General features: G+C 44.7%; 1 protein-coding gene across 1 annotated transcript in view; it reads right to left on the reverse strand.

Annotated features, from left to right (window-relative positions):
* Window positions 1-22,499, reverse strand: part of LOC146172544 (nose resistant to fluoxetine protein 6-like) — a 72,840-nt gene that overhangs the window by 15,257 nt on the left and 35,084 nt on the right. The window contains exons 8-11 of the mRNA XM_084585796.1: window positions 22,149-22,235; window positions 18,986-19,151; window positions 17,824-17,906; window positions 8,896-9,018 (exon numbers count right to left, since the gene is read on the reverse strand). Coding sequence (XP_084441922.1) covers window positions 8,896-9,018; window positions 17,824-17,906; window positions 18,986-19,151; window positions 22,149-22,235 — 459 coding nt within the window. The remainder of the gene's footprint in view (window positions 1-8,895; window positions 9,019-17,823; window positions 17,907-18,985; window positions 19,152-22,148; window positions 22,236-22,499) is intronic.

Consider the following 22,499-nt stretch of genomic DNA (forward strand, 5'->3'; position numbering starts at 1 on the left):
AAACAACTGAAACAAAAATTTTTGAAACCTGCGTCGAACATTTTGCAATGTTTACTTGACCGCATCCACCTTGGCCGCTGTAATTATCTCGAGGAATACCTTCCGTTTGTCACCAATGACGCCACGCGGAAACTGTGTTTTTCCTCCAATTATAAAATGTCTTTCATCAGCTGTCCTGAGAATAGGGGCTAAAAATTGGTGAGACTAGAAGCTACGAACAGATAGATTGTTTCCGCGGGCGCAGGGCGAACAAATGGCCCTACAACCCAGAAAGTGCTACTGCAGTTTAGGCAGGTGCTTGTATCACCCTAAAGGCACTCGCAAACTACACGAATTGGACAAGAAAGCTCGTAATAAGTAACAGTAACTACAGCACAGCGGGTTTACGCGATGGACTCGGGATAACCACCTTTCAAGGAAGGGTTAAGCGACCGTGGCCGATACAGGAATGCCCCCTAGCTACACTGCAGTGTTCTGCAAACATGCTGCGTTGCTCGATATGTTCGTTTTGTTTTGCGTCAGTCCGTGCACGTCCTCGTCCGTTTCTCTGCTGAAAGCTGGTCGCTCGCTGGTCTTGAATGCGGCCGATGGTATCTATCTACGGGCCAGACGCTGAAGGGGATTGCGGTTGGACAACAACCAGGCCGACTGTGGCGGCGACGGCGTCGATGTAATCCACTGGTCTTTCGCACTGCGAGACAGATGGGGGGCGATAGTGGTGATGCAACAATGACGCCTCGCGGTAGTAAGTGGGCTGCGCGCTCGAAAACGGGCCGCGCATGAATCCGGGCACGTAGCGCAGCGCGCGCCGTTTGTCAACAGCAGAGGGGCCAATGCACTCATTTGCTGCCTCGCGCTGCCCCGCACTATTGCGACGTCACTTAACGACATTGCCGGCACCGAATCGAAATGTTACATTCCAGACCGCGGTAACGTGGCAGATATGCGCGCAGAACTGCTGGTACTAAATCGCATACGGGCTTAACAAAATGAGATCTCTAGTGGTCCCGAGCCGGCCGCGCGCAGAGCGGGTGGCTTGGAATTAGCTTGAAAAGAAAAGCCTTTAACTGAATCCGGGCTCGTGGGTTGATTAGCGGAGGAAAGCATTCATTGCGTATTTTTTTGGTTGTAGGTATGGACATGAGCACTGCCTATGCGCACGGGTTGCCAAATGGTAAATACCGAAGCAGAATAAAATTGATTGATAAGACATGAATGAAGCAATATATCAGTACGTTACGTTACTAGCCAAACTAGAAACTCTGGATTAGTGGCTTAGAAACTTCTCAACATTTAATATATTTCACATGTATAAGCTCTGTGAGATACATAATTATAGCGGTGAATATATGAAAGCTTGTTTTTCGTCTAATTCTAGAGAGCCAGAATAAGATGGTCTTGGATAGGACACTGCATGAGTGCAAACGTTTCTCACGCTGTTGAAAGCAACAATTTACCGAAATTGACAAAATTGTTTGCAGCAGGAAATAATCCATGCTCGTGAGAACAGATAGTATTAGAATCGTGACTAAAAGACACTCCTCTTAAAAGAAAAAAAAACGTGTTTAAAAGTTTATTGCCGAGTTTTAACCATCGCGAGATTAAATCATAAAGTTCTTAAAATCATAAAGGACAGGATTAAATCATAAAAATTAAAGGATTAAATCATAAAGGACAGTTGCTGTCATTTCGTCACTGAAAAGTAAAAGGCAGCCTTGCTACTAGAACGTACAGCAATTACAAGACAGAAAGTGGCCAACGCAAAAACATTGCACGTGAAAACGAATGCTGCTTTAGTTCTCCAGGAATATGCTTGATATAAAGATCCTGCATTATAGCTGTGAAGCACTTGGACTGTTTACAAAGTGTACTCGTATGGCCTAAGAGAAAAGAGGAGAGTGAGGTTTAACGCGAACGCTGAAACTCTCTGCAGGCACTGTTGGGGAGATTGCTATGAAAACTTGGCACGCTTTGGGGCAAGTCGACGGCAGTTGCGTCGACTATGGTCTGCCTGTGCTCACTCTTTGGTGGGTTCAATAACGGGAATATTAATTTCGCTCACGTCAATAAGCTGTCTGATAACGGAAACTGGGAGTGGAGTACATTGGTTTTAAGTGAGATAACAGGAATTTAGAATGTACTGCATCTGGACTTCACATGGATTGTGCACCTTCTTTTTGCTAAATCGCAATTGGTAATCCTTGATTGCCTTTGGAGTAAGCCAGCGTGCTGCATTAATCTCGAGCTTGTAATGTTCAGTGACATTTCATTTGGTGAAACCAGTGGATAGTTATCTCTTGCAGCCTACGCGAATACCAACTATATTACACTTAGGTACAGCAGTTTCAAAAGTGCTTTTATCAGCCTTTTCAGCGAAAAGGTGGCAATTTTGAGTTTTCGCTGAGCTTTCCACAGAACGGTGTTTTGGCTGCTTGTGTATACTCTTCGTAGAAATAGTAAGCTGTAAGCAGGTACAATTTTGCAAGGTGTCAATCAATGCTTTGTGTACGAACACTAGAATAAATTGCTTAAGCCAATTGTATACTTACGACCAAATAAGAAAACCATTCGTGGTCGGTAAATTTATTGAATTGAAGCACATAAAGAAGCATAGTAGATATATTTTTCGCTTCAAGCGAGTAATTTAAGTCGAGGTTGTGTAGCACAAAAGTTCATAAGAGGACAAATGTAGGAAAAATAAGAGGCTCGTAATGGTGCACAACCGAAAGAAGTCAATGACGCGTAGGGAAACATAAGGGATGTTTGTTTTTTAATTCATGTTGTTGACATGAATTTATGCTGTAATCATTTGATGGGTGCCATATAAGTAACTAAATAAAATGCAGAGACAGAACACATGCCCCCGGAGGGATCAGATCCCAAAAGCATATAAACTACTGGGCAAGCTGGTTCATAATGCTTAATGTGTGTGTACTTCCTCTGTCTTGTCCTGCGTCTGTCTTCGCTGGTTTCATGTTGGTAAGCTCAGAATCCACGAACTCTGAATCTTGAGTCCGGTGATTTTGTCAACTGAGCTACAGCGAAGGCTGTTTAATCTTCTACGTTCTTGGGCGTTAATGTTACACGTTTTAACACTGAAAAAAAAAAAAAAAAAAAAACTCCACTAAGACTTCCTAAGCCTTGCTGACAGCTGGCTTCTTGAAGTTGTGTACAGGCGTTTATTGTCTCAATTTCAGGACGATCAGTTCCGTAGATTTTGAGGAAAATGAGCGTATGGGTCGAAACAAAAATTGACCTAAAATACTCAAAAAATACCCAAACTAAATTTGAGCTCTAATGCACACTTCATAGTCATAGCTTCTACTACGACTATTTTGCAGCTACACAAAATTGTTATAGCGTAAAAAATTACCCACGATTGCGTTACTTACTAATGCGGAATTTGAGAGCAGCTCATCACCTGTTTTGCCTTTTTGATAGATTAAGGCAAAGATTTTGAGCAAAACACGCATGTACAATTACAGACAACTTTCTTTAATTTTTGACACGTATTCCTTCAAGAAACACTTTATTAACAGTCCTTGGCTGTCATGAAAGAAGCTTTGTGGTAGATGAAATGAAGAGAGCAATTGAGTTATCGGGAGGTTGCGGGAAGCAGCGCGTGGACCCATAGCAACGTTGCGTGACGAACAGATAGCTGCGACTGACTGATTCCGCTGACGCCGCTAGCGAGTGAAGAAAGTGAGAACAGGATGCACGCACCGTGATCCGCTGATAGCGAGCCGGCGTTTCGGCAACCGGAGATCACCCTCGCTGGCGCGCAAGAGGAGGGGGGGACCCCCTCCTCCTAGGCAGTCACGTTGTCACGTTGTCTTGACTCGGTAGCGGCGGCAGCGGCATGATCAGTCAGTCGCTGCTAGCGCTGCCTCCGGCGGCTCGCCCACCCCCTTTTTTTCCTCATGTTCTCCGGTTGCTGCGCGAGCTCATGCCCCCATCGTTCGCCGCTGAGTGTACTTCCTACCCCCTCTTCCTGCGAGGCTCCGGTTGCCGAAGCGCCGGCTCGAACTGGGGGGATGAAAGGGGGGCGGAGCTGGTTACGAGGCCGATGCGGCCGAAGACAACGCCGACGACGACGCGAAACCCAGGAATGGGCGCCAAAGAGCTGCGCTCTAAAACGTTTTCAGACAGGGTGGCGACCACAGAAGCGCTTGTGTTGTTGACCTCACCTGCTGTTGTCACTCTGTCTGTGCGTGGATGTATTTTTTTGCGTTATAATTTTTTCTTCAACAATACGTACGCACCAACTCGCCCAGAAAGCAGTTTTAATCTCCAGCTAGATTTCGAAAATCATTTCCAAAATTCATTTCACTTTAACTACCTGCTCGAAATAAAGCTTCATAAATGCGTGCCCATGGCTATATAAGCTCTGTCGAGCTGAACAGCCCTCCTAACCTCCTCGCGTGCCTGACACTGCCGCAGCCGTCCATAAACTGTTGAATATTCCGGGTGCCGCCTCCGCTACTGTAGTCTTCACGGCACGACATTTGGGCCATCCCACTGACAACGGGGGATGGACGTACATGAACTGGAATCGCCCATTCTTCACCGCGGGGTACGGCTGTGTGCGCGTGTGTTGTGTTGGTGGGTGGCGCAAGAGAGGGACGCTCGTGCGCGTGCTCCCTTCAAGAGACAGACACTCAGCGTTTACGAAGTGCGGTGCATGGTTCATGGAGACGCCCTCCGGACAGTGTCCATAGTGAGTGCAGTTTGGATAATCAAAATTCATGTTGTTGTTGTTTAAAAGTTTCTCCCCAACGTCATGGAATAACGAATATATTTTATGGTGCCGAAACCCGGGAGTAAGCGAAAAACAACGGCAACTTGAAATCAGCGTTCCAACTGCAACGGACGACAGCGATGGAGCGTCTCCAAACGAAGAGAGAAGTTACGCGAGCCGAACTGAACCAACTCAACGAGGAGCTTGAGCGACTAACGACGGCGGATGATTTCGGCCCCCAGCAACGAGACCTCCTCGCGGAAATATCAGATGAGTTGGACATTGTTTCGAGAGATTTGAAACAGTTAGATGCCTTGATGGAGCCGCATGTGTGTGACGAAGGCCTCGCGAAAGAATACAAAGGTGTTCGTAAGTGCCAAGCTCTCATGACACGAATGCGGACAAAGCTTCGGCGTTTGAGTGAAACAAATTCTAACGGTGCAACAAGCACACTGAATGCAGAAGAAACCGCGTCCAGATTACCTGCTGCCCGTTCGGGACAACTGAGGTTGCCTAAGCTGGAGCTTCAGAAATTCAGCGGCAGCAAGCTTGACTGGCAACCGTTCTGGCAACAATTCCGGCAAGCAGTCCACGAGAATAACGGCTTGACCAGCATAGAAAAGTTCTTGTACCTGCGGACAGCGTTGACAGGAAAGGCGGCGGCCGCTTTGACCGGTGTTCAAACGACGGAGATGAATTACGACTACGCTGTAAAGACACTCAAAGAGCGTTTCGGACGTCAGGACGTGCTCGTGCAAGAACATCTTACGCAGCTGTTAAGCCTTCCCCGGGTTAGAGCTCTCAGTGACGTGAACGCGCTGCGACGCCTCCACGATCATGTTCAGCGAAACATCGCAGGTCTTGAAACTTTAGGTGTCAAATCGGACAGCTATGGTGCGATGCTGTGCGCGGCTTTGTTTCGGGTATTGCCGGCCGAATGGGCTGTTGAGTACCATAAGGCCCACAGTGTAGACAAGGACGTGCTCGACAGTTCGAGTCTCCAAGCCATTCTGCAATCAGTTCGCCTGGAAGTGGAGAGCAGGGAAAAGGCGCACGGAGGAAGCACGAACGCTCCTCAGCAAACGCGACCGGACCACGCCAGTGAACGGCGTCCCAACAGCGTCTACGGCAAAGGCTCAGCGGCCAGCCTCCAGGTGGGTGCCAAATTGAGCAAGGAAAGATGCCCTTTCTGCGCTTCAGAGAGGCATGAGGTTGCAGATTGCAATGCTCCGATATCAATCGATGAAAAGAAAAGAAAGCTGCGAAATGAAGGAAGGTGCTACCGATGCGCGAAGAAGGGGCACATGACGAAAGGGTGTAAGAACTGGACACTACGTTGCGCGAAGTGTGGCCGACGACACATCACCTCGCTTTGTGATCCACCGGCACCGAACGCCGAGGGCGAGACCGCTACTGGGTTGCACTCAACAGCGTCTCTTAGCAACAGCAATAAAAACGCTGTGCTGCTGCAGACGGTGCAGGTGTGGGTCAACGGAACGAAAAGAAAACGCCTCGCTCGCTGTCTGTTTGACGGAGGCAGTCAACGATCGTTTATAACAGAGAAGCTCTCGCGAATACTGGATCTTGAGGTGATCGGTGAAGAGGAAGTGACCATTTACCCTTTCGGCGGCTCGACCAACGTTATAAAGAAAAAACGACGCCGAGTGAAGCTCCGGCTACGAAGCCAGTACGACCGCAAGGAGCACAGCATCGAAGCCCTCGAAATTGAAGAAATCTGCTCCGACCAACTGCTGCTTCCAGAAAACGCTGTTGAGATGAGTCAGGTGGCTGATTTGAAATTAGCGGATGTTACCATCTCACCAACTCGCCTCTTCACACAAGGCATCGAAGTTCTAATAGGCTCTGATTATTACTGGACTTTTGTGCACGCAAAAGTAAAGAAAGTGCAAGGGCCCTTGGTTGCGCTTAAGACTGACTTCGGCTGGACTTTGCAAGGACCGATACCACTTTCTGCTTCAGGTGTGTCGTGTTCCACCGTTGCCGTTCTGCGCACCAGCGTCTGCCACATGGACGCCAACCTGTCAGACGAACTTCGAGCGTTCTGGGAGCTGGATAGCCTCGGTATCTCAAGCAGCTGCCTACTTGGAAGCGAGGAGCAGCAGGTGAGAGAAGACTTCACTCGTTCTCTGACTTTGACCGATGGGCGATACGAAGCGAGCCTCCCGTGGAAGGCACTTGACCAAAGGCTAGCCAGCAATGAAGTTGTAGCAAGAGAACGCCTGGCCAGGTTGATGCGGCGTCTTAGACCCAGCAAGAGCAGACTAATGATCTATGATGCAGCCATCCGTGACTACCTAGATAAAGGTTTTGCTGAAAAGGTTCCAGCCGACGAAATCGACAGCACCTTGTCTCGAGTGTATTATATGCCTCATCGTGCTGTTTTCCGTTCCGAGAGCTCTACCACCAAAGTTCGCATAGTGTTCGATGCATCTTCGAAAGCACAAGGCTGCTTGTCACTCAACGATGCCCTCAGCACCGGCCCGAACCTAAACCCCGACCTGCTGCGGCTTATTCTGAATTTTAGATGCCACAAAATTGCATTGACCGCCGACATTGAGAAGGTCTTTCTTCAGATTGGCATCAAAAGTGAGGACCGCGACGCACTACGATTCCTCTGGTATTCATCTGCGTCATCTGAGGGCTCATCAGAGGGTGATATAGAGGTCTGGCGCATGACAAGAGTGCCTTTTGGTGCCACAAGTAGTCCCTTTATGTTGGCTGCCACCATACGACATCATCTGGCTAACGTCTCTGAGGACCTCTCTCACTCCGCACAAATCTTAGGTAGCTGCCTGTACGTCGACGATTTGATAACTGGAGTCAGCAACGCGGAAGAGGCGACGAAACTTTATGAGGAGGCAAAGCAAATAATGAGCTCAGCAGGAATGAAACGGCGAAAGTGGAGTTCCAACAACGAACTCCTACAACGGTTCAATGCTGACGGCGTTGGAAATGCCTGCGCTGACACTGCGACGACGACTTCAGCCATGGCAAGAGTGTTGGGGCTCGAGTGGGACAGAGGAAACGACGAGCTGAAGTATTCTCTGAAAACGGCGCTGGAGCTTCTTACTGTCAACAGGAACACTAAACGCTTCGTGATCCATGCCACAGCGAGAATCTTCGATCCCCTCGGTCTGCTGAGCCCAATAACAATCACAGCACAAGCATCTCTTCCGGTGATAGAAATTAAGCGCTTCAGCAATCTGAATCGCCTACAGCGAGTCACAGCTTGGATGCGACGCTTTGTTCGCAACTGTGATCAAAAAAGGATGGACTTGAGGGCCTGCTCTGTGCATTCGAAATCCAACAGGCGCAGAAATGGTCGCATCACGGAGGAGTTTACTGGGCGAGATGGAAGAACGCGATCCTGAATGATTGGTTTACCAGGTTGTACTTTTGTACCCGTTGGAAGACAGAAATTAATGAGCTAGCGCTCATTCGGCGGGGAGGATGTTGAATATTCCGGGTGCCGCCTCCGCTACTGTAGTCTTCACGGCACGACATTTGGGCCATCCCACTGACAACGGGGGATGGACGTACATGAACTGGAATCGCCCATTCTTCACCGCGGGGCACGGCTGTGTGCGCGTGTGTTGTGTTGGTGGGTGGCGCGAGAGAGGGACGCTCGTGCGCGTGCTCCCTTCAAGAGACAGACACTCAGCGTTTACGAAGTGCGGTGCATGGTTCATGGAGACGCCCTCCGAACAGTGTCCATAGTGAGTGCAGTTTGGATAATCAAAATTCATGTTGTTGTTGTTTAAAAGTTTCTCCCCAACGTCATGGAATAACGAATATAAACAAGCATCATCCTACGAAGCCACCGCGTTTCTCAAACCTGGATATTGCACTACCCTCTCTTTCCTTCACGCTGCAAGTGGAAACTAGTTTTTCCGACTATTGATATATGTTATTCTTGTGAACGACTGCGGAAGAGCTATGCGAAGCTGAATAGAAGCATGATATCTATCTAGCCCAGCAATGAATCCAAAAATGTGATGCGCTCCTGGTTTGTTTTTGTTTTTTATTTCAATGACCATATGGTATTGCTTTGTTTCCTAGCACAGAATGACACTCTTTTTCCATACCGCGCCACTATCGGTTGATACAGTGAAGTAGGTTAGAGACGACAGGCTTACGGCACGGTCTCTGTCATGGCCACCATGAATGGATTCAGGTGGGTTCCGGCCACTTGCCAGGTAGCCACTGAGCACCCCACAAGCGACAGCAGGACGAAAGTCGTCATGAGCAACCTGCGATGGCTATGGTAAAGGAAAACAATAATTTCAGTCAATTAACAAAAACGGCCTTCTTGTGTATTATGATAAAATTCAAATTAATTTAGTTCAGACCTACTGACGCCTCTTATTTACAGAGCAACCTGCACAGCATATAACAGCGATTTTGGAAGTTCAAAATGTTCCCAAGCAGAACTGAAGGACAATTTAATTTCTTTAAATAACGTATCCTGTTCTGTCTGATTATTGAATAAATTCCTTTCGACTGTCAATAGCACCTGAATATAAACACTTAAGAGTTTATTTTGTACAATCTCTTATGGAACAGTGGGCCATACATGCTCAATCTTAAGCTTGTATAATGGTAAATGTTTGTAAAACTCAAATAATAAAAGGATTTAATAGCAGTGTATTTATGCTTTACATTGCCACTAGTGAAAAAGGGTTGTGATGTTTGGATTCTGAACGTCAAATTTGTCCGACATGCGAAAGTTGGCCTGAACACCACTGCTCCATTTCTGCCTACGGATCACAATTTCACCAATAGCATCAGTAATAACAAACCTTCCGTGAGAAGGGACCAGCTCATTACATGTCACATGCTCGGATGTAGATGTTATTAAAAACATTGCGCGAAATTCTTAACCAGAATCCTTCTTTTTCTTCCGCACTTCTTCCGAATAAGTGTGACCATGAGCGCCGGATTGGAGAAGTGAAGTGTAGGACTGACATTTAAAATTGCCTCTTCTTTTCCCCTCACAGTCATCAATTAGAATCGAATGCCTCAAGAAGTCAAACGGCAATCTGAAACAATGTTTCAAACTCATGTCTGAGACATGCAAAATTGAGGATATGTACCTTTCTTTGTGCCTGCGAGCATGGCCGTAGCTCTTTAATATGTTTATAACCCTGTCCAGTAGAAGTATTCATGTTTCTGCCCTTTCGTAATATACTTTTGTTCCCGGTAACCTTTGGCGCATAACAAAATAAATTAAATGAAAGCGGAAACAGTAAGTAAAAACGATAGAGAAGCCATCGTAGGACTTCTATGAACTGCGTGACAAACTTATGATCGTAATAAGAATTAGGTCAGCCGAGGTCGCAGTGAGACCTGTCCGTGATGGTGTCTCTCACATCTCTCAGCCCCGTGGCATTTAACGTAACGCAGAACGTGACCATAATGCCACTTAGCAACACGTTAAGTTCAATGAGTCGGTAAATATCAATATTGGGAAGGAAAGCATACGTAAACGAGGGAGAAAAACAAATTACATGAGAAGTAAGACCACGACACAGCGCCCATCCTCTAACTTCTTTTGCGTCGATTTAGGACGTTCTTTTTCTCGCTAAAACTGGGCTTTGATTGCCGCTAACAATCCCGCATACTCAAAATATGAGTGAGCAGTTCGCCTTCTGAGACAATTCCGAAGTATCGTTTTGATCTCTCCACAGCCTCCTTCTACTCCTCCTGGCAATGTTGCCCGGCTAACCGGGACTATACAGAGGGATTTGCGCAGAAGCTGCGGTGTACATTTTCTGCTCGCCATCATTCCCACTGTCTTTGTGCGGAAGGTCCTATATATACCCAAATACTCTAACAATGTTGCCTTCTTTTTCGAAGCCGCCCAAAATAACATGGATGATTTACGTGGCCTATACCTGTGGTCGTGTTTGCACTTTGCATACGTAATAGACTATGTGTGCAGTGCGTGTAAAGGGGGACACACTAAAGAAATCCACCTCGGCGTCCTTTATACCCTGAGCATAAGGAAATTGCGCAGCTCCTAAGGCAAGCCATAGGCATCACAGTTTCTCGGTGTTCGCGCACTGATACTTGGATTCTTTCTACAAACAAGGTGACTAGTTTTGCAATACCGAACGCGGAACCACTACGCGATGACGGTCCTACTTCCGTTGCTACTGCTAAATGTCTCGTCACACCTTAATAATTTACGAGAGTTTGAACTAACGTATTTCGTCATCGTAGAATAAAATAAAGCAGAAAGAACGTAATGTTGGTAATTTTCGCATAGAACCAGCCAGTAATGAGGTTGCAGTAACTCGGCTACCAGTTAGTCTTATCTAAATAATTATGCGCGCACCTATGGCCGTTCGACCTCGGCATTGCAGCTTTTATCATAAAAGAGGTCGAAAGCATCATTGCCGGAATGAAGGGGCAGTTGTTGCGAACTCTTAGCAGAAAGCCTTCTAAAGGCTACTGCTTTAGCCGTATCCATTTTCATACTTTCGGTATGCAACTCTATGACGAACATAAGAGGCCACGCTTCCCACTTTCAAAGTGCGATAATTGACTCAACATAAGTTTCCGATAGCGGCCCAAATTGTAACCAAGTGCTGTAGTATCCTCTGTCGATACGTGAACCAACAGCACAGATAAATATCGACACAGCAGCAGCTTTCCCGCGTTAACATGTGCATGGAGGCAAGCATTTCACCTAAGGTGATAAGCCTCATTATGGAGAATATTGCTTACATCTATGCTCACTGATTATTGAGCGCTCATGATCAAGAGTGTTCAAAATTGTTTTCGTTGCCTTGTTCCCTTCACGGTCCACCTCGGCCCTTGCTGCGGCCGGCGAACATGAAGTCGCGGCCTCTATTGTGGAGGCAATGTTGGCCAGCGGTAAACAAAATTGAGGCCAGCGTAATGAAAGAAAAGTGCGCTGATTACGTCATCCAACTAATGAGCTCCTTATCTAGCGATGAGGACATCTGCGCTCATTCTAAACTTCAGTTAGAAAAAACTCCCCGAAAATAAGATACAATTTAGTCATGAGTCCATTTCTTGTAATCGTAAGAGACGCGCCAAACACACTTGCAGATATAAAGCTACAATCTAATTTTGAACAAAAGGGCCCGTAACGTTTTTTTTTTTTTTTTTGTAACTAGAAATCCCCGCCAAATAACTTGGCTGGACCATGAAGCGAGATTTAGGCCAACAGCAAAAAATAAAGACATATCATGAGTCGGCCACGACCGGATTCTGTGTTCTTTGTTCGGCTCGTTTCTTTGTTGCCTTGATTACCATTTTCCTGCCTTTGTTCAAGGGCGAATCTGGTACAGCTGTCGAGGGCGCACATTTATTCAGTGGTGCATACGCCGACCTCATGTCGCCCTCTACGCCCGTCCATCAAAATTTCACTCGGAGAAAGATAAAAATCTCGGCTACTAAAGCGGTGCCCTCGAGACCTAATCGCCTGGATTTCGTGTGACTCGAAGGGAATTCCATTCCTCTTTAAGGTTTGCTATGAGTCCTTCACATGCTGGGAAGGGCCGCAGTAGGCGGTTGTGGTACTGACCGTATTTCTGAGATAGAAAGAGACACCGTTCAAGCACCGAATTCGGGCTGCTTCTGATCGGGAATACTCTCCATTTCTAATCATAGGCTATTGTAAATTCCGCGACAGTCTCTCATTGCATCTATCAGTAGATGTAGCTGGCTACGGTGTGCAGCTATTCCAGTACTAGAGTACCATGAAAAACGTGCCATATACTCTGCTTCCAAAAACGTAATTCCTGAAATGCAATTCCATAGATCCCTCAAGCCTTATTATATAGGCATTTTTGAGAACAGATAATTTATTTCATAAGCAATGGACGTTTAAGCGATTTTGATTTTCGCCGTATCGTTGCATTCTGGTTCCATGACTGACGAGTTACCTTTGAAAGCCTGTTAACAGCTAAGGGATAGAGCAGTATATAGGTGAATAGCTGTTTTTATAGAGATATAGCGCGGATATGAAAAAAAGGTCATGTATGATTTAAATGAATGCGATTTTCTGCGAAATATGGCTTGATACAGACTTCCAGGAAACCAAAACAAGGAATTCACCATGAAGGTTAGATTGCCCTCCGGCAGCTTCAACGTGACTCCTAAGCCTTTGTAAGATTGCCCTATTGGAGAACGGGCTATGACGGGAGGTTGCTGGAACAGAAAACCTCAAACTATATATGTGTGCGACCGAGCCTGCTAGCCAGAACATACGTTTCTGTGAATGATTTCCATACGTGGAGAGGTGAAAAACGACACGCATACAGAATATATTAGGTTGCACCCTAGCTCTAGGAAGTTATGGTGATCGTTTTGGTACATGCAACACTAAAACCTGCCTCATTCTGCGCGTCTAAAGGTCGAGATGCTGTCCGTTATTGTTATGAATACTGAGCATTTCATGCCCCCCCCCCCCCAAATATAACCGTGCTAGAAACTAAAAGCATGCTTTTTTAATGGTAATCTATTCAGGATTGTATAGGCAGTCGCGTTGCACACGTCCGAGCAGCTTTAATGCGGCTACTTGCTCAGTAAAACACAGAGATATTAGCTGAATTTTTGTTTTACCTTTAGTGAAACATTTGCTGCGAGTGAGTTACAAGACTTGCTTAAAAAACCAATTTTCAATTTTTTTTTTCAACGAATCTACTTTAGAGGGCCTCTTTAGAGCATAAAGATAAACTCATGTATTCGTAAAGTAGCACGTGTCTACGTGGCTTGATCTATAAACTAGACACAAAAAAACTTTTTCAATCAATAAAAGGCCACCGATCATGGCGCTGCTATTGCGGTGAGGGAGCGCACTTTGCATAGCCAGAATAGTTATTTTAAACAAGGACGAGATCATTCCATTGCCATGAAATTGCATGTGACAGGAAAATGTTGAAGAATTTAAGAAAGCAAGCGGTAATCGGTGCATTTAAAACTGTTCCTCATTCAAGCGCTAGTAAACTGCTAGGTGCCACATCTGTAATAACGACAGCCACCTCTTTGGCAAAGGCCTTACTTTTTTGCTGTCCCCTTCTAACGTTGTGAAGCGCCTGCGCTCACCGCGAAACTATGGCAGCAAATGGTGCCGCATTCAGTCCCTGCGACTTTGAGCAGCCGAATTGTTTCCATAGAGGAGGATATATCTGAAAGTGCTGTCATCTTTTGTGCTGCCATATTTGAAGGTGTTGCCACAACGCGTAGTAAGCTAGCCGTTTTTATATTTTTTAAGCTCGACGGATGGGCCGTACACCAATGTATTTTGCGGAAATCAACTAAACTAACCATTTTTCACCGCCTTCTATACTATTTGCATAGGAAAATTTGCACTGAAGTTAACAAAAATTCCGAGAGCACTGCAGAATCTGCACTAGAGAAATGCGAAAGCCTGAGAGTTGCTGCTGCACACGGCACGTTCCGCGCTTCTTGTCAAACACAACCAGCTTTCAGTTGAACGCATCAAATTTCACCGGAAATCTATAATTCATTTACAGGAAAGAAAAGACGCAGTATCTGTTACTCGAAGAATCTCGCTCAAACATCTCCCGGACCACACACGCATTTCTCCAGTGAAGATTCGGCAGTGATCTGATTCATTTTACTTTTACATTTCTGGCTGTAATTAATTAACAAATCATTTTATTGATAATATTTTTCAGTATCATGGCGTCATCCTCAATCCCACGTAGCCGTATGTTTGATCCTAACTCTTCTGAGAACGACACAATGGCTGCGGACATGTTCTGTACATGCGACATTGCCGACATAGCCTAATAATGCTTTCGCTTTAATGAAAGATTAGCTAATATTTCTGTGCTACATAGCCTACTGAACGCCTTGAACAAGTGAAGACGACCTGCTTAAGCTTACTGCGTACAACTGTGGAGTGGAACACCCGTAGAGCGTATTTATTTATTTATTTTTTTATTTGTCTTCACCCTCAGGGCCGTACAGGCATCTCAGAGGGGAGTGGGCAAAAAGAAATACAGGAAAAAAGAAACACTGCAAAAATCGGGTACATAAATAATACATCCTATACATACAATATTAGCTATGAAATCGGCAATAATTGTATTAGTAGACACAAAACTAGTAGTACTTAAACAATGCAGGTTAAAGCTTTGCGAAAGTTATTTGTATCAGTAATAGATATAATTTCATTAGAAAGATCGTTCCATTCTTTGGAAGTACGGGGAACAAATGAGCGTAAGAAAGCATCTGTTTTGCATAAGGGGATGGCTACTTTGCAGGGATGATCAGTGCGATGCGATATGTAATAGGGTCTCTGAAAAAAATTGCTGTGTAAGACGGAATAATAATATAACTTGTGGAATAGGGTTAGCCGGCAAACTTTTCGTCGTGAAGCCAATTTTGGAATACGCAAAATTGCTTTCATTTCTGTGACACTTACTCCTCGGTTATAGTTAAAAAGAATGAAACAAGCAGAGTTATTCTGAACGCGTTAAAGTGCAGCAATTAAGTAATCATGGCTAGGATCCCAGACTGCTGCTTAGTATTTTAATTTTGGAAGTATTAAAGTTTTATAAAAGACTGATTTCAAAGTAGACGGAGCGCGGGAAAAATTACGTCTCAGATAACCTAGCGCTTTGTTAGCGTTGTTGATGATGTAATCTATATGAAGCCGCCAAGTCAGGTCGGATGAAATGTGAATGCCTAGGTATTTATAAGAATGGACGCTATTAAGTTCAATGTCATTCAGAGAGTATAGAGGGGACGAATTAGCCATTGTTTAGAACCTGAAACCCACTTGGCTGAAACAGCGTATGTGCATACCTTGGCATGTTGCCTCCAGTGCCAATGCTTTAGAATATTGACGGAACGAGTGAAAGGCGCAATTTGATACATTTGTGATAATAATTGTAACCAAAGGTCAGGAAGCATCACATACTAAATGCCTACACTAATTCTCTACTAGAAGGACACTGCTTTTCGTGTTTTGGACGCAGTGACAGCGCGGTAAGAAAGCGCAGTATAGGTTACCCTAAGCTACAGTCAACGCGCTGGGCTGTGCAGGCAGTCTATTTATACTTTCTTGCTGGGCGTCCCGCTTCACTCATCGTTGTAAACAGCACGTTTGACTGTAATATTCATTTGCAAAGCAAGGCAGAGTATGTGGCAAGTTGTGGCTTTTATACAAGCGCCTTCAAGACACAAATGCCAGACTTGTCTTCACTCCACCTTGTTATTTTCACAGATATACAATACTAATTTGGACTATTCCACACGAGGTAACATCTTGTGGTGTTAATGGCACGCAACCATTGCCCAAAATTTGAGGCCTATAAGTAGTTCGCGTTTAATCCGCATATTGAAATTCTTAAGGTGGATATATTAAAAACATAAGCTATACAGGAGAGGGGGGAGGTAATTGTTTCTCTGTCATTCAAGAAATTTTAAGTTCAGACAAAGCAAAACGGGCTACGCTGCACGACAGAGCAGGAATTCCGGCGGGCTGTACAATATTTGGCAAAGACTAAACACCTCGCAGTGAAAGGTTTTTGGCACTCGTGCCATTAAGGCTTCCTGCCGAAATTGTCGTTTCTGTGAAGCTTGCATGCAATTTAGTTGTGCGCGTTCATAGTTTTATTGCGGATACAAATTAGCCCTTTAAATAAGTTTGTCAACATCGATCAACTAGACTTTCGTGGCCACCTTCTATCTGGTGTGACGCAGTTTTTGTATGTAATTGCTGCTGCTTCATGCTTCACATGGAAGACGGCACATTGTGGCTGCATGTCGCACCTGTTTCGCAATCTGGTAGGACCCCGCAAAGAACTAGTTTTTTGTAATTTGGAAGTTTATTTCAGCGCAAAGTCGGAGTAACCAGAGCTATTCCAGCATAAATTAGTTCGCATTATTTATGACCGATACATTGGCAGACGACATTTTTTATTATCATTCGCTATAAGTTATCATCAGCAACTGCCATCTTTAGTCGAGCGGAGAAAAAAAGGATAATGCTTTTCTTTATTACCTGTGCAACAAAAATGATTGTGTTGAAATTTTGTGAGCCGTTTTTGTGAGCGTCGTCACCTTCAAGCTTGAAACTACAAGCTGCTTTTCTCCGTCGCGCATTGGTCATTCTCGTCCTAGTAATAGACTTCTGTGTCTGCACCACTATTCGTACAAAGATTGCGCTAGTATAAAGACTAGCTTGCTACGATTACGTTTTGTCTGAGAGCATTGTTTGTTTTGTCACCCCCGGCACTTGAAGGCACTTGACGTGCCTGCCTGTAAAATTATATTTCCGTTGCCACCTTTCCCTCCATTACAAACGATGTCCATAGAGTCAGCTAATTTACTGTTGATACTTGAAATGTGCTCCGTCCTTGTATTCGGCCAGGCATTCCTGTCATTCTAAAATAGACAAATAAATAAAAGTGTATGCGAACGCAAACTTGCCAACAGCATGGCTGGAATGGTTCACCAAAGTTAATGACATGCACCCAGATCTGATATCGGAGGTAATATGTTCTCTCCATTCAGCGTCGCATCCTTTGACTAGGTTGATGTTAATATGCACTAAATATGAAGTATTTACCTCTGAAAAAAAAAAACTCACAATGAGCACCACCTATCCAGATTTGGTGAAAACAGCGCAGAGAGGGAAAAAATAAAGATCACAAGTTGAGTGCTTGACCATGACGTTGCTATAAGTTGCCAGTGAATAACAACGTGAACCACGTGGAACGAAGAATACTAAAGGATTAAATTATTTTTCAGTATTCTTCATTTGACAAAAAATATTGCTCCAAAAAGAGCAAAAAGCCCTGAAAAACCGTTCGAAGCGTTGTGGCGTAAATGTCTTCGTCATTTCTTATGCTTTCCATACATTTAGTGTGCTTACGGACGCAGGAGGAGATTCGTTGGTAGCTACATAACTGATACAGGTCGCGGAAAATAATTGAATCAGTTGGCTGTGTCTCTTGTTTTCATGTATTTTTCGTAGTTGTTTGCTAGAAGCTGTGTGTCATGTTATTCTTTGAGTATATTTTGCTGTTTTATTTTTAACGGTGCATCCTACTCACCTTTTAAGCAGAAGATAAACCGCCAGGGATGCTACGAAAAGCTGGAAGTCGGCTGACAAATACCATACATGCGGCATCATTGACTGAAAGCAACGAAAGGTTATTGTGATCAAAATAAATACGCGTTCCGTGCAGAAGCATTCCTTTCCAAAATTTAGCAAACATTTTTTTATTTACTGAATTCATTAGGTGGAAAGTAGGCTTTCACAATTTCTTCAAAACACAAGCACACGGCAGCTCTTTCGCTGACTGGGTATAGGATCAAGTGACGAAACGTAATGGGGCAATTCCCGATAATATAAGAATGAACTGAAACTGATGAGTAGACAATTTAATGAGAAAGTTATACACGATATGTTTATTGGAAAATTGCTCGAATGTATGATCTTCACTACGATTTTTAGCGCGACCAGCATTGAGCAATTTTCCGCGTCAACAGAGGGCCCTGTCCTATGGAATATATTAAAACACGCATGTACCTCCGGCCAATTCTTTAAGTGTACCGCGCGATCGTCGACTGCCAGACCCTGCTGCCCTGGAAGACGTAGGAAATGACAAGGCAAGCGAAGTCAAGGGCATGCCTACAATTCCTGTTGCTGTAGTACTGCAGGCTGCTCCGATTAGTGCTACGCAAACCCTGCTCGTAGTCGCCTGGTCTACTTCGGTGCTCCAAGAAGCTGCCTCGACTATTTATCCGCTGAAAATTGTGTGCGAACATATCTGTAAAAAACACACTTGCAATAAAAGGCGGAGCATGCCCAATAACTATCCCCAATAACTACTTTTGGAAGGAATAATTGTCAAGGACATTACCTAAACATCAGCGTATTAATTAGAAACCCCCTGAAGTCTGTACCTGCAAATGGAACCGGGGACAATCATAGTGTTGGGAACGTGAGATGTTTGCACCGATCAAAACCACAAGTACACAGGAGGTATTATTAGAACAATGGTCTCAGAAATCGGACATGCATGAAAAAAAAAAGCAGGCGACACTCCATTGAGCAGCATGATTCCGTCCCCACGTTCGCTCCCTCTTCCAATTTCCGCTTTGCTTTGCCTCGGTGCCGCTATTCCAGGCAGTTGACGGTCACGTGTAATTATTAAAGATTTGGCCCGGTGTACAAACAAAAACAAATATATGATGAGAATGTTTACTCACGTAAGTTATTTCCTTTCGAAAGTTCCGAACTTGAAGCAGTAAGTCCCACCAGTGGTTATTGAATTCGTAGTAAAACTTGTCAAAAAAAGTCTTTGCATCCGGCCCCGATGTTATCGCAGGCAGTAAGTGCATACACATGATCACGAAGAACAGCGGTACTGTTGCCCTGAAAGCAATGTTCGTTTCGGCACTGTGAGCATAGCGATGAAACAAGAAATGAAAGCAGTAAAATTCTTGATCAGTTCCTAAACACGAGCAAAAGAGTAGATCTAAAAAAAATTCAGATTTTACACGTTTATGCATAATGATTACTGTTCAATGAGAACAGAGCTTTCGCTGGAAATTCATACATCATGAATTCTGTGAAGTTGACTTGAGCAAAGTCTCTCAGAAAAAGAAACAAAAACATCCATTTCAAAAATCCTTTCAGAAATGCCCGGAAGAACAACAAATTCACAATGCTTCAATAATGTAGACCGAGTTTTGGAAATGAAGCAAGACGCATGGGTCCCCTTTCAACCAATCAGAGCCACCGAGACAAGAAACGCGCAGGAATGTAGCAACAGGCTTCAACGCGAGAGAAACTCTGGATCCTACATTCCTTCTTGAACGCTGATGTAGAAGCAACATTGTACACCTGCTATACGGCAAATTTAATGTCATTCCCATCAAATGATATCTGTTTAGCTTGATGTCATTTTTTTTTTTTTGATGCACTGCTACATGCCCGAAACTAAGGCCATTTGCAAATGATGGCAATTGTCATGGCTACAAAAAATACTGGTGCGCCTTCAATATTTTGTGATAATGACTTCGCTCTGAACGAAAGCACCTTTTAAATTCTTATTTACGTCTTGCATGCTTCGTAACCAAGCTGTTGAGTACGACTATCTGTTACGAAGTTAGCAGCTATGTCGGCGACTCGTTTGTTCACGGAGGGGTACGGAAATGAGCGAGCGTCGGCGCCCGAGTGGGGAAAGAGCACAAATTGGCCAGTTTAACAGCGGACATTTTGCACGCTAAATGAAGTACCGAAAGCAGCACGTAAAGTAGGCAGCACTCAGTGAACCGTCCGACGGCGTTTTTATAAAACCTTCGAGCATACTACAGCAACTTCGAGTCCCGTCTTGGCATGATCTGCTCGGCGTAAATGCCCGTCGAAAAATGCCCAACCCGTCTCATCAAGAAAGCAGACTACAGTTTCGAAACGCTTGCCACACCGTACACCGCGAGCTTACCGCCACGGTGCCGCCCGCGAGAGCGGTGGAAGACGGCGCTCTGGCCGTGCACTACGCCCTAGTCGTCGCTAGGCCTAAGCAGTTTCGCATCCAAGCCTCAGCGGATAGCGCTTTGTAAATGATAAATTACATACTCGTGGTACTGCTTTAAACCAGTTCGATTGTCTCACAAGCTGTCTCATAGTGCCCGTAAAGAGTAATTTCGGCGACGTCTTAGCAACGGAGCTATATAATAAAAGATCGGATGAGCTGCGCCACACCGGAGGTAGCTGCTACGTGGCTGTGAGTAGAAATATGTAAATAACCCTTACTAGAAACTCATTCCCAGTAGGGACTACTTTTTGGAATTCCATTATCTAAGCGCCGATAATTTAAGATCGACAGATTTTACCCTGCTTTTGTGATGGCGGCAATAGGGATATCCCCCGTGGCGGAGCGGACGGTATACGTGACCACTGTGGCCCTGCGGCAGGCACGGCCGGTGCTCCGCTCATGCTGAGTGCGGTGGCTGGTTGGCTGGTAGCGAGGGGGGCATTTATTCTTTTTTGCGATACTATCTGCCGTGTTTCATAAAATTTAATATGTAGCTGCAAGATTATAGGCGTGCAGTAGTATTATTATGATTATGGCATTTTTGCAGTTTATTTCAGGTGTATATTATCACCGAGCCTCCGGTGTCGAAATAGTATATTGCCTCTTTGATCGCAGTTGAATGAGATCCTCAAACTCATCTAATACCTCATGACATCGAATGTAATATTTCGTCGTTTCCCAGCCAAAAAGTGTTATTTTGAACGAATGTCATTCGATTGAAATGACATTAAATGTGCCGTGTGGCAGGTGTATTAGTCTATCATAGATGATGAGTATACATAATAAATTCCATGTATATATTCATGTTGCTTAACAAAAATGTAAAGATCGGGTAATCAAATGAATCATTTTTCCTCTTTTTTCTTTCTATGTGGGGTCTGTGTAATTGCTATATCCTCGCTTTTATTCCATGTCGAAACGTTCTAAAGAAGATTACTTCGTTTTTTTTAGCCAAGACTATGTGAAAAAAGTTAACGCATCAAATTATGAGTTGAGGGGACGATTAGCATAAATTTTCAAGCGTGGCATAGGTTTTCATTTGTTTTATTTAACTGATCACTGGGCATTGCTTAAGCATCAGCTAGCAACGAAATGGAATGGTCTAGATTAGGAGTAGCCGGGAAGGCACATCAAAAGTCCCATAAAAAATACTTTTCTGGTCAAGAGCCGCAAAAAATTGGTGATTGCAAATTTTCTTACTTCGTCCAGCAAAGTTGGGGATAACAATGATGCAGGGAGGTTCATTGTGCACCTGAATTGTTCCGTCCAGTTCGTGAAGCAGGTGCCTTTAAATTTAACTTGATCAAGATTGTCTCTGTACGAAGCATTACAATTGGATGTCCGTCCAAAAGAGCGCACGCTATTTTGACGTCGCTGCGTTCAGTGTTGAGAAAAATGCCTCACAACAGAAGATGGGTACAAACAGAAAGTTCATGGAAACAAACTAAAGGGAGCCGCCCTTAACGGCAGGTTCGGATATGGAAAAAGAGCGGTGAGGGGGGGGGGGGGGGAGGGGGGGATACAAATGGCAGAGATTCGCCAGCCTCACATAGGCTAACGAGAAGCCGCATTCGGATCGAGAAGCCCTCATGCAGGTTGCCTCGGACGCAGAATACCTCATATACTGAATAGAAAAACGCTTGCCCATGCTTTCACAGCTCCTGGATGCCTCTACCTGATGCCCTTACAGCGCCAAGCAGTTTTTAGTGCTCGAATAAATTAAGAAAAGACATGATAATGTTACCTGAAGGTAGTCAACGTGTATTTCTTTTTACAAAAGCACGTGCAAAATATACAAGCTTCAAAGAACGCCAAAAAAGACCAGACGTTACCTGATAAATCTACGCAATATAGCCAGAACAAATATTAGCCATCCTTTCGCTTTCTGCTTGATGACAGTGTGGCACATCAGGAAACCGCTGAAGGAAAAAGACAGTGATATGATTGGCGTAGTAACAGTATAAGCAGAAAATGCTGCACTGTGGGCCTCTTGGGCTTCTTGTCAAAAGGAAGCATACTTCTCAAAAGGTGACAGTAAACGCAGATGTAAGGAAGCGATAAGTGTCGCCGCCCCCCGGGGGAGCGATTGATATATATATACATAAATTACTGTACCACATTTTCGACAAAGAAATTCAATAAAGGCTGGGTTCAAATAGACCCGCCACATCTAGGAGGTAGGC

Source organism: Amblyomma maculatum, unplaced genomic scaffold (assembly GCF_055883805.1).
Source record: "Amblyomma maculatum isolate TAMU_Amacu unplaced genomic scaffold, ASM5588380v1 scaffold_13, whole genome shotgun sequence".
NCBI classification, from domain to species: Eukaryota; Metazoa; Arthropoda; class Arachnida; order Ixodida; family Ixodidae; genus Amblyomma; species Amblyomma maculatum.